The sequence below is a fragment of the Magnolia sinica genome, chromosome 3 (assembly GCF_029962835.1).
Source record: "Magnolia sinica isolate HGM2019 chromosome 3, MsV1, whole genome shotgun sequence".
Classification (NCBI taxonomy): Eukaryota; Viridiplantae; Streptophyta; class Magnoliopsida; order Magnoliales; family Magnoliaceae; genus Magnolia; species Magnolia sinica.
In genome coordinates this window covers 85,638,002-85,651,169 of record NC_080575.1, presented here as the reverse complement: position 1 = coordinate 85,651,169, position 13,168 = coordinate 85,638,002, and the positions used below count along the sequence as shown (strand labels likewise).

At 43.1% G+C, this 13,168-nt stretch overlaps 2 protein-coding genes across 6 annotated transcripts in view; one reads left to right on the top strand and one right to left on the bottom strand.

The window, feature by feature from the left end:
- The first annotated feature begins 7,269 nt into the window (after nt 1-7,269).
- Nucleotides 7,270-8,453, top strand: LOC131240115 (tetrapyrrole-binding protein, chloroplastic). The gene has a single exon (XM_058238171.1). The coding sequence runs from the start codon at nt 7,331-7,333 to the stop codon at nt 8,105-8,107; it is 777 nt and encodes a 258-aa protein (XP_058094154.1). The 5' UTR covers nt 7,270-7,330; the 3' UTR covers nt 8,108-8,453.
- Nucleotides 8,454-10,394: 1,941 nt separating this feature from the next.
- LOC131240114 (uncharacterized) overlaps nt 10,395-13,168 on the bottom strand; it is a 93,614-nt gene continuing 90,840 nt past the window's right edge. For 4 of the 5 annotated variants that reach the window (XM_058238167.1, XM_058238168.1, XM_058238169.1 and 1 more), the window contains exon 12: nt 10,395-10,789. The gene's annotated coding sequence lies outside the window, so the exon portion shown is untranslated. Of the gene's footprint in view, nt 10,790-11,328; nt 11,399-13,168 lie in introns of all 5 variants that reach the window. The other variant, XR_009168625.1, reaches the window with a different exon arrangement.

The following is a 13,168-nucleotide window of genomic DNA, read 5'->3' as shown; positions in this document are numbered from 1 at the left end:
GCATTTCACGGTCAATTTCCTTCACTTCATGCTCATTTCTATGCATTTCACGGTTAATTCTGTAAGACCCGTGTCCTACTCCGTACCGTTCCATTGGCTTCTGCGGTTCTTCCGGTCGAATTCCGGCAATCCTCGACCCGTATCCGACATTTGCGCGCGATCCTAAACCGGGTCCTGCATACCGAAGTCGGTTCGAACCAAAAGTTGTATCTTAGCGACCGCGTCGTCGCCGCAGTTCCAACGCCGCAACTCGCACACCGAACCGATACCTAGGCCAGGAGATGTGGGCCTACGTTCATTCCGAAGAAACACCGCACGTTATAAATATCGAGGGAATTTCTATGATATGTCCCATCAATTAATCAATCAATGTCAAGTACACACTATACCTTAAATACATCAACTCATCCCTCATTTTCCCTTAAGTCAATATTCTCTCTCCCCTCACCATACCTCTTTTCACAAAATTTCAAACACAATCTTACTTCCCCATCACTTTTCCTTACACCCACCACTACATCCATCCCTTTCATCCATTAATTCTCTATTTCTCTCATTTCTTAAAAACTCTCTCTCAAGCAACAAGAAAATCTACACGTCCAAGCCTTCCCAAGCAATTCCAAGAGCAACAAGTGTGGCCCATTTCCCCACCCTCTCATCCCTCATCCCCACCATCAAAATCCCATCATCTATCGTCAAAGGTTAAGCATGGGAGCTAAGGAGGCTAGGGGAACAAGAAGGAGACTTAGAGGTGGGTGATCCACCGTTGATTTCTATCTTAAGGACCCACTTGTTGTGGGACCCACAATGATGTATGTAATGTAGTGAGGGGCCCATAGTGGCGGGGTCCCTCTATCTCACCAGTTTTCTCTTTCTCCCTCTCTCTCTCTCTCTCTCTCTCTCTCTCTCTCTCTCTTTCTTTGGTGTGATGTCTTGTGGCTACCATGTGCAAAGCGATCTTGGCCACCCGATCGTGAGGCCCACCTTACAGCTGGTTTATTGGACGGTCAAGATGAAGGAATAACACCAGTCTCAGATTAGTTCCATTTAGGTGGGCCACGTTCATGTGGGACCCACCTTGATGTGTGGGCCACATCCATGTGGGACCCACCACAATGCATGTATTATCCATGACCGTGCAGCGTCCTTGGATGCTGGACGAGTGTGGCTAACATGGAGGCGTGTACTGACATGGGCGTGTACAGACAGCTATAAAAAAAAAAAGCTTTTTAAAGATTGCGGTGGGCTGCTCATCCAGGCCCCACCTTGATGTATGTAGCTAATCCACGCCGTCCATTTTGTTTCTCTGCCCGTTTTAGGCGTTGAACCGAAAGATGAAGCCAATCTTATCATCTGGCGGGCCATAGCACAGAAAACAATAGTTTCCACCGTTAAGAATGCATTTTTACCTTTCTACACACCGAAAAATACCAAATATTGGGCTTGTTTGGCTTGTCTCGAGCCATAGGAGAGTGGCTGGGCCAGGCCCCACCTAGGAAAATCCCCAAAACCCAAGGAAATAAAAAAAAAACAAAAGAGAGGCAGTAGCAGGCAGCAGCTGTTGCCGCCGCTGCTAGTCAGAGGATGCTACAGCGTCCTGCTGCCTGACGCTGGAGGCAGCTGTGGGCCCCACCATGATGTGTGTAACACATCCACACCGTGCATTTGAGCTGGGCCCTTAGGGCAGTGGGGCCCCTCCCAAAAATCAGCCAGATTCAAACTTAGGTGGCCCACACGGTTGAAACAGTAAGGATTGAACGTCTGCCCTTGAAACCCCTTTTAGGTTTGCTAAAGTTTTGGATCAATACGAAATTTGTTTTTCCTCCTCAATCCAGGTCCACGTGACCTTATGAACAGTTTGGATGGCAGATAAGTATTATGGTGGGCCCAAGGTCCACGTGACCTTATCAACAGATTGGAGGAAAATAAACATTTTGGTGGGCCCCTGGTCCGTGTGACCCTATCAACCGGCTGGATGCAAATAAATATTACAGTGGGCCCCCTGGTCCATGTGACCCTATCAACAGGCTGGATGCAAATAAATATTACAGTGGGCCCCCAGGTCCACATGACCTTATCAACAGGTTGGATGGAAAACAAATATTATGGTGGGCCCCAGGTCCACGTGACCCTATCAACAGGTTGGGTGGAAAACAAACATGATGGTAGGCCCAGGTCTGTGTGACCTTTTCCACAGGTTGGGTGGAAAATAAACATTGTGGTGGGTCCCACATGGGACTCACTGATGTATGTATTGTACCCACCTCTCATCAATGGGGACCTCCACCATGACGTATGTGATTTATTTATGCCGCCCATCCCTATGGGACACACCATAATGCATGTGTCGCATCCAACCCGTCCAACCATTTGAAAGCTCATTTTAAGGCTTGAAATTAAAAATAAGGCAGATCTAGGATTAGGTGGGCCACATTTCAAGAAAGCAGTGGGTTTGAACATCCACCATTAAACCCTTGGGAATTCTAATGGTGGAAATCCTTATCATCACTCATTCTTGGGTGTGGCTCATTTGATATACGTGTGGCCCATGTGATGTGGCTCACTTACCTTAATTATGGCTTGTGTTGTGAGGCCCATTGTGATGTATGCAAGGCCCATGTGACTAGGCCCATCTTGACGCATTTGTGGCCCGTCGTTGGAGCCCACCTTGATATATACGAGACCTATGTATGAGGCACATTTGATGCACTGGAGGCCCATGGGTCAAGGCCCAATGGGGTGTACGTAAGGCCCATTGTAGTATGATTCCACCATGGTGTATGTGTTGACCTTTATAACGGGCTATGCCTTATGAGCAATGATGGTTTGATGTCCACATTGTAAGGATAATGTTAGTTAAATGTCTGCATTATGACTCTCCCTAGGGCCCATTGATATGCCCATACTTGTAGAACGTAAGCCGTCTAGGCCCGTCTTCGTTATGACAGGGTCCATCACCACATAACATATTTAGTATAGATCCATGATTTATGATCATACGCATCAAATGTATGCTTGATATGAGGAGTGATTGATCATAGCATATGCCTTCGGGCAGATTGTTTATGGGCTCCCTGATAGGCGGAGTTACCCTTCATGAGCGCGCGGTACGCGCAAGATTGATGCATGACTGGTAGTGTGATTCATGCACTTTGCATTTGTATGGCATGATTTCTATATGCCCTAGCGACATCAGGGTTATGACCTCCATGGACACATCGTGGATGACAGGATCGGATACTGAAAATATTGTTACTAAGCAGCGGGGCGCCATAAATATCCCTGGGTGAAAATTTTTAAACCCGATGGTACCAGAGGATGACTCCAACGTCGAGACCGAGTAGATATATGAGTGCACGAGGGCCGAATACCAGGAGGCCGAGTCTCCCACTGTGTCGTGGTCGGTTGGAAAGGAGTGTGGCCTTATTCGCCCGAGAGTAGGGGGCAATACTAGGCTGAGTTTGAACAGCTCGTGAATAGGTCCGCTATTGACGTGCCGGATGGTATTGGCAGACTATTGGCCAGGCGGATAGTGAGGTTTCTTACGCTCACTTGGATTGTGCGGCTGGGAGAGGGGCAGTGCCATTTAGAGTGTACTAAACCCCAATGATTATCTAGAATGAGAACTATACTAATATATGATAAGGATTGGCATGCTTAAACTACATCTCGCATCACATGGTCTTGACATGGCCGATAGCATTCATATCTTACACCGCATAGCCTGGGTACGGCTGATTGCATTCATGTACTCATCAACATGATTCCATATTTCTCTGACCCTGCATTCTGAGCACACTTATATTGCGCACACACTTACACTACCCTCTAAGCTTTCTATAAGCTTATGCACGATTGATGCGTGCAGGTGACGCCAGGATGTAACCGTAGCCTTATCGCAGTTGGAGTGTATAACCGAGATTTTGGAGTTTCCATTATTTGCATTATCTTGTATTTCCCTTCATACGCACTGTATTCAAAGTTTTTGATCATAGTGGATTTTGTGATGGTGTTCTTGTGGTTATTGTTCGTGGGTTATGCTTATGGTTATTCTCATTATAAATCAAATTGCTGATTAGAAATCGTCCTTGTTGCATCCCAGGATCGGAACCTGGCGTATGGGTGCCGGGAACCGAGAATGGGGTACTATGGAGGCTGTTGGCGTCGGATTCGGTGATCGAAAATTTTGTGAGCCCGATTTCTGAGTTTGGGGCGTGACAAATTCTCTTCACTTCACGGTCATTTCCATGCATTTCACGATCAATTCCGGCGATTCCGCTTACTTCACAGTCATTTCCATGCATTTCACGGTCAATTCCCTTCACTTCACGGTCATTTCAATGCATTTCACGGTCAATTTCCTTCACTTCACGCTCATTTCCATGCATTTCACGGTCAATTCCCTTCAATTCACGGTCATTTCCTTGCATTTCACGGTCAATTCCCTTCACTTCACAGTCATTTTAATGCATTTCACAGTCAATTCCCTAACTTCACGCTCATTTCCATGCATTTCACGGTCAATCCCTGCGATTCCCCTTCACATTTAAAATTGAGCGTCCCTCCCACGTGCAGTGCAAGTGCTTTTTTACTATTGCATATACATACATAGAAATACACATATGCACAAGCATACCCAGCAGGGCTATTTGAGCAAATTTTGGCCATATAAATATCTTATAAATCTCACCCTTTTCTCCCCATCCAAATTTACAACCCTAGGATTGGGAGACATTGAGAGAAACACATGAAAGGAAGTGCACGTGTAAGTTCCCTCTCTCATTCGAGATGTAAACTTCATTATCTTTCTCGGAGAAGGTTGCCCCTCTCTCCCTTGATCCGTAAACTAACCGCTACCGTTTTCTCTATAAGAACTTCTCCAGCAACGATCATGGCTAATGTATTAGTGTTGACTTTAATGAGATTTTTGTGCCTGTAGTCAAGCACGTGTCTATTAAATTTGTATTAGTGTTGGTCGCCTAATACAATCTGGAATTGGAATAAATGAATGTGAAGACTGCTTTCCTTCATGGGGAGTTAGAGGAGAAGATTTACATAAAGCATCTAAAAGAGTTCGAAGTAAAAAATGGCTAAGAATAAAGTTTGCAGTTTGAGGATGTTGTTATACGGCCTGAAACAGTCACCTAGGTAGTGGAACAAAATATTTGATACCTTCATGATGGGTCAACGATTTACTAGGAGCGAGTATGCTCATTATGTCTATTACAAGACTTTAGATGATTGATAGTTCATTGTACTGTTGTTGTACATATATGACATACTTATCGTCAGCCATAGCATGTCTGAGATCGATACATTGAAGACTCAGTTGTCAGGGACATTTGAAATGAAAAATCTAGAAACTGTAAAGAAAATTCATGGCATAGATATTCATAGAGATAAACAAAGGAGCATGCTACAGTTATCATAGTCTGAATACCTTGAGAAAGCATTGATAAAGTTCGGTATGAACAGGGCAAAATCGGTTTGCACACCTCACGCTGCTTACTTTAAGCTTTTTTCTTAACAATGTCCTACTACAGATGAAGAAAAGCAAATGATATCTCATGTGCCTTATTCGAGTACTGTTGGCAGTTTGATGTATTTGTGGTCTCTACGAGACTTAATATTTCACATGCATTGAGTGTTGTGAGAAGATACATGGCTAACCCCAATAAGCAACACTATGAGGTAGTGAAATGGTTACTTCGGTATATTCGAGGTATAGTGGACTACGTCTTGATGTTTGAAAAGTTAGAGGACAAGTTGATAGGTTATGTGGATGCTGATTACGCAGAAAATGTAGATAACAGGAGATCGACTTCCGGCTATTCGTTTGTGTTAGTGGGTGGTGCGATCAGTTGGATGTCGAAACTTCAGTTTGTGATGACTATTTCCACAACCGAAGCTAAGTATATGACAGTGACAGAGGCGTTTAGTTGAGAAGGATCATAAATCAGCTTGGGTTTTTTAGCAAGAAGCTATGTTAGTAAATTGTGATAGCAAAAGTATGATCAATTTGGCGAATAACTCAGTTTACCATTCTCATACAAACACATTGATGTTAGCCATCATTTTATCCAACAAGTGCTCAAGGAAGGCGGAGTGACTCTTGAGAAGATCCACATAAGCACTAATCCGGCGGACATGCTTATAAAGGTTATTCCCATAGAAAAGTTCAAGTTCTGTGCAACTTCTTCGAGCTTGGTAAAGGCTTGACGAAGGCGAAGTATGCACGAGAAGCGACGACAATGGTGTAACTATGATGGAGGCAATTAGAGATGGAGCTTGTGGTTGTGGTTTGTGAAGATTGAAGACATGACGGAGGTTGTTGTCTTATGTCTTAAATTTGTCTGTAACCGGGTCCGCCGATGGGATCGACAATCCACTCGATCCCATCGAGAAAATCTCATTTTTTAGCCTTTGCTCGAAGGACATTTTCTGGCTCCAAATTGATATGATCGAAGGTGGGTTTGATCTTGTTGACAGACATCGATGGCACTTGATATGATTGAAGCTCCCATCAACCGACTTACGCAGTTTTATGGAATTATGGGTTTCGTTTCTTATTTTGGTTTTTTGACCTAGTAAAGAGTTTGTAGCAATGGATTAGGGTATGAAAATGTGTCTATGAGTTTTGGGAAGTAAAGGGAGTTCAAATCTAGAAAATTGCTATATTCGAAGTGTATTCTCAATTGATAAGCTCTTCAATTTCTTGTAAACATTAATTTCATAATGGACTCGTTTTCGCTTTGTGTAATGATCTTTTTACACAGGGATTTTTTCACGTGGAATCTTATGTTCCGTTTATGATTTATGATTAGTTTAATTGATCTTTTATTTTTTGATTATAACTCAGGATTGCTTCCATGCATCCAACATTAACTACTTGAAAACCTTTTTTAAAAATGCTATTATATGTAAATTTTATATTAATTAAGAAGTACGTGGAAACTGTTGTAAAATTCCCTTAAAAGCATTGAGATAATCACGATGAGTTTCAAAATCTCGGCAACTTTTGTAACGGTGCATATAACCTGGGTCTTAAAACCTTAGACGACTTGACCACGGTTACATAAACTGTAGTAAAAGCATCCTGTAATCTAACCCTTTAACTTCTCCCCACATAACTGCCGAGATAGAGAGAGAGAGATATCTAGCCTCACCCAAATCCAACCAATGAAAATCTCCCCTGCCACCTGTCCTGATGACATCCAAATTCCCTCCCTTTCTTCCCAACTCGCATCCCTCTTATCTCTCCCCCAAACGTCTCACCCTCTTCCTTCCCAATTCCCATCCCCCCCCTTCTCTCTCTCTCTCTCTCTCTTCAATGGCCACCACCTCCATCCAATCCCTCCACCACCCACTCCATCGCCACAACCACTCAACACTCCCACCTCCAGACTCTCTTTCCTCCTCCCTCTTCCTAAAACCACCCACCCCACATACCCCATCTCTCCCTCTCCTCTCCCTCTCTCTCTCCTCCCCCTTTTCTCTCTCCTCCTCTTCCCTCACCACAAACCCTTCCTCCACCGCCTCCATCTCCTTCGATCTCCTCCAACACCACCTCTCCTCCCAAAACTTCCGCCTCGCCGACGAAGAGACCCGCCGCCTCCTCATCTCCCTTGCTGGAGACCCTGCCGTCAAGCGCGGCTACGTTTTCTTTTCCGAAGTCCAGTTCATATCCGAAGCCGACCTCAAGACGATTGACGCTCTCTGGCGCCAATGCAGCGGCGACAAGTTCGGGTACAGCGTCCAGAAGCGGATTTGGGAGAAAAAGGCCCAAAGGGACTTCACCAAGTTCTTCTTTAAGGTCGGATGGATGAAGAAGCTCGATACTGAGGTTGAGCAATTCAATTACAGGTCTTTCCCTGACGAATTCATTTGGGAGCTCAAGGACGATACGCCCGAGGGGCACCTGCCACTGACCAACGCCCTCCGTGGGACCCAGCTGTTGAGTAGCATCCTTACTCACCCTGCATTTGAAGGTGATGAGGAGGAGGTGACGGTAGTGATGGAGGGTGGAGATGGGAGTGAGGAGGAACCGAGGCAGAGCACAGCAAAACCTCTGAGCCAGAGGAGCTTGAAACCTGACTATAGCTTTTGAAGGTTTTGTTCCAGATAGCCCCCCTTCACACCTATACAATGAAAAAAAAAAAAAAAAAAAGACGGGAGTTGGGTTTGATGCATTACAAATGATAATTTGAATTTTCCCTTGTGGGTTCTGTTTTTTGAGCGGGGAAAGGACATGAAGACTCCCTTTGGGAAGAAATGGGTAGTTTTTTATTTTCTGGAGCTGAGAGCTTGTAGGCAATGAAAGAATACATATATTAACTTGTGGATAGATTTTCATTGCTGTAGTATAGGTATATTTGTATTTAATTTGGGGACAATTGCGAAGAAATGGGTGTTTGATTATGCCTAATATTACGAGTTCTAAAGCTTTGTGGATAGAGGTGTTTGAATTTTATTTTGATTCTTATAGTAAGTAATTAGGTTTGGTTGTCAGTAATCACACGTCAATTAAGTAAAAATTGATAAGCAAATGACAGAGAATAAAAAATCAGGTGTCACTGTTGTTGTCTAGTTAGAGCTATGGTTTTTGGACTCAGATTAGGGACGGTGAGTTGACTCAACTCAGTGACTCAATTTGATAATTAGGCTTTGTTAGCATTGCTCAAGTAAGAATCATCCAATTTTATTGACTTGGTCTAAACTGTACCACGACTCACTCTCCTCAGTTGTGATTTTAAAGGCACGTGTCTTTTGTACAACCCACTCATCAAACTCGTTCTTGTGGAATTTTTAGGTTTTAGTATGCGTAGAACATATACATAATGACCCCAAATACGTGGGACAAGGTTACAGCGGTCACAGTATTTGGAACCCAGGGTTGAAAGAGTTTCCAGAGCCGTTCAGCTCGAGATTTGAAATCAAGGTTTTAAGATATGGGTGAGTCCCATACAATTCGTCTGTGTCAATTCGGACTCGGTCCAGGTCTGGTTGGACCCACACGAGTGAATTGCAACTCAGCTCAGTAATGAACAAGCCTATCTGAGTTGCTGAACCATGGTTTTAAGACTCTTAAAACCATGGTTGAAATGAGTTGCTGAGTTGCTTGCTCATCCGTTCCGCGGATCATGTAGAAGCCTTTCTGCTTTCTTACGAGAAAGGATAATGACAAAAAGCTCAGATGTAGTGCCCTAAACAAGAGCTCATGATAAGGTTCAAACCACCCCATTCCAGCTGCAATTAGCCTTTTGGCCTCTGTTTACAAGGTGGGCCTGGGCTTTGAGCTTCAGGCCTATTAACAGTGAGGCTAGGCTTTGGGCATTCCCCACTCCAGGCTGTTCCCAGTTCCCACCCCTACTAATGACCCAACCACATCAAGGTTTCTTTGTTTCCCTAAGTTTGCTACATTACATCACAACCTATTAGCTCCTGCCAATAGGAGACTTCAGTGCTTAAAACCTTTTTGGATCTGGGGTCATTTTTCAATGATCCAAACCATATGACACGCCTCGCTTTGAATGATGGATAGCCAGAAAATAGAAACACTCCTAAACTGGAATATTTCAACCCTTTTGATTATTTGATCCTTTCCCTTGAAATGAATATGGACGGTCTCCTTATCCTTTGATCATTTGAATGATCAAAGGTTAAGAGACTTGCTTTGGGTATCTCTCATCTATCCACCGTCAGGCCCATCATTTAAATGGTTTGTTCATTTAAAAAGATCCTGATCCAACGGCTACAGTCCCAATTTGTCTTATTGCATGTTTACTAGCAAACCTCTTATTCCTTAAGTGTCAGTGCTTCAAAGAGAATTAAAACTTCAAGAGTATACTGACTAAGAGTTCTAACAAGTCACACACACACACACACAAAGAAAAGTGTGGGAGCTTTAACTGTTTGGTTTCTCTTTGCCGTGGACGAATCCTTGCCTTTAAAACCTAAATAGGAAATGCCATTCAAAATAAGAAACAAAATGCTCACGAGCACACAGACAGCTCCATCATACTAATGTCAGGACCCTTGTAACAGCTCTTGATGATGCAGATATGCTCACCCAAAGGACATGTAAAAGGACCAAACTCGGCCCTTTTAACTCCTGAAAATTTCACTGGGAACATCACTTGATGCAGGTGGGGCCCTGCCCATCGGTAATCCACCTTCTCGTGGTACCATCATGGATGATCACGCTGCCTGTCCCACATTGGCCTGCTCGTCAACGATCTAGATCTCAGTAATGAGGGCCCCACCTCTTGCCTTTTGTGCGAGCGCACGCACGCGCGTGTGTGTGTGCGCGCGCGCACCTTTTGTGTAGGTGAACTAGCTAAGGATTGAGAATCAAACATCAACATTGTGATGGAGAGCACCATCCAATTGGGGGATGAGCTCAACTTCCATTGCTTTCTCATTTATTTGGCCAATGTAGGTGCTGAAATAAATAATTGAAGAATAAGATAACACTAGCTCTTCCTACATAGGTGCTGTAATGTGCTGGCTTCCTACATAGCTCTTCATACAAGCTATGTAGGAAGAGCTATGTAGGAAAGGCTGGCTTCGTTCTGATAAACACGAAAATTCTACAACAAGATATTACAAAGCAGAATTTGTTTTACCATATAAGGCTTTCCCTGTTAAATGTCCCACAACCTCTAGCAAGCTTTCCTCAAAATTCGTGCAAAACAGGGCTTGCAAAAGACCGTCCTTCCATTGACATACGTGCTTACAGAATCTACTCGAACAGGCGTTGTTTTCTTTCCAAACATAATTAGAGAGTTCCCTGCACATAACATTAACAAAGGGTTAGAAACTACATCACATTAGTTGTCGCCCATTCCCTGATTGTTCAACAATCAATCATGAGTATCCGTAATGTGCTGCACCTCGGCAAACACAGTTTGCTGATGCACAGGATTCTGTACATGAGAAACCATGGTTGTTAGGTGATCCAGGCCGTTGATCTGATGGGCCACTCCATGAATATCTCAGATGCCCCTAGAACATCTTGGTTGGATGATTCTAACTCTTCAATTAGTGGCCCATAAGCTGCCAGTTAAGAAAACATGAACCAATGCTTCACATACAAAGGAAAATGGGCTGTTGAGGATTTAAATCTCTTCCAATCTGGGCAATTTTTAGGAATTCCCCAATTGTGCCCATCAGATGAACGGTCTGGATCACCCAACTGTGGGCTCCACATGTACATCATCCTACACATTAGCAAACTGCATTTTCTTAGGCGCAGGCACAGGGCCCCAAAATTCCTCATACATTTGCACCAAAATTCATAAATTGGTGGGGCTTTTACATATTGGTGACCTAGGCTAAGAAACATGACATGTATTGATTGCTTTGGACTGATTTGGGGGTCAACCATCCAATAAAATGGCTGCAAAAACTATTTAATAATCAGGGGCATTCTGGTAACTCCAATAAAAAACATAGGCAAAAGCTCAGGAGGAAATGGCAAGACCAAGAGGAAGATGCCAACATATCCTTGCATGCACGCATGCATATGTACATATATGTGAGAAACATTGGATATCCCAATTGTATGCGTATGTATTCCAAGCTACTAACTTGATAATTGACATTAGATCAGTATAATTTATTAGAAAAGCAGTGTCAAACATGTATCCCTCTGATGGATATGGAAATGACCAATGGGGAATGGACCATTGACTAATCTGAATTGTGAGGAGAACAAGAACATTGGTGCTTGGTAGAGTTAGGTCCCTTGTGAACGAATTGTCTGGATACTGCCTCTATTGCTTTATGGTCCCACTTGGGAAGAATTGTAATCTAAAGTAGGTTGAGCCTCTAGGCTGCATCCTTTGCCCTTTAGGGTTTTCAAAGGGTTTTCAAATCTCTCTCTCTCTCTCTCTCTCTCTCTCTCTCTCTCTCTCTCTCTCTCTGTATATATATGTGTGTGTGTGTGTGTGTGTGTGTGTGATAAATGCTTACACACAACTAGATGGTCATTTCAAATTCCTCCAACTAGCTATGCATTAAATATTATGAAAAGTTCTCTCTATGCACATGCAATGCCCCCTGGTGAGAAACTACGTAGCATCAAGTCCTACATAGGTACAATGGGAACATGTGTCAAAGATCTGCTGACCCGTTCATCAAATAGGGCATACTAATTAGATGTTATCTTTCAAATATTAGTAAATGGTCCTTATCATTGGAGTCACACATGTTAGTTGAATATGAACTGTTGGAATGGATTTCTAACAACTCACTTTTCTTGTAGAAGAGTATCTTACTATTTATTAGAGAAAAAAATCATATTTTAATGTCTTTCACATGCTTATAAGGTACCCTACGTAATTAACAGACCAGATTTCTTACACGAGAGGTGCATCACTCGAATACATCACACGTACCACTTCTCTCTCATTAGCCCCTTTTCAAACAAGCATCCTCCTCTCCTCCAAGAAGTTATGCATTAAATAGTATGAAAAGCTCTCTCTATGCACATGTAATGCTCCCTCATGAGAAACTACGTAGCATCAAGTCCTACATAGGTACAATGGGAACATGTGTCAAAGATTTGCTGACCCATGCATCAAATAGGGCGTACTAATTGGTTGCTATCTTTCAAATATTAGTAAATGGTCCTTATCATTGGAGCCACACATGCAAGTTGAATCTGAACTGTTGGAATGGATTTCTAACAACTCACTTTTCTTGTAGAAGAGTATCTTACTATTTATTAGAGAAAAATCATATTTTAATGTCTTTCACATGCTTACAAGGTACCCTACGTAATTAACGGACTGGATTTCTTACACAAGAGGTGCATCGCTTGAATACATCACACATGTACCACTTCTCTCTCATTAGCCCCTTTTCAAACAAGCATTCTCTCTCTCTCTCTCTCTCTCTCTCTCTCTCTCTCTCTCTCTCTACGGTAATGCCCATGATTTTTTATTTTCCTTTTAAGAGAGATATCGTACCTCATCCCTTTCTCATCTTAATCTCCTATCTTATCTCTATCCCTAATTCCTCTCCCTTTTATGTCTCTAACTCTCTCCCTGCATCTCTCAACCTCCTAACGAGCCTTTCCTTTTAAGGAAGATGTCGTAAGAGGAGTTCTACTCCAACTCGAATATTAACCAAAAGAGACCCTACGTACAACTAAGAAAGAGAGAGC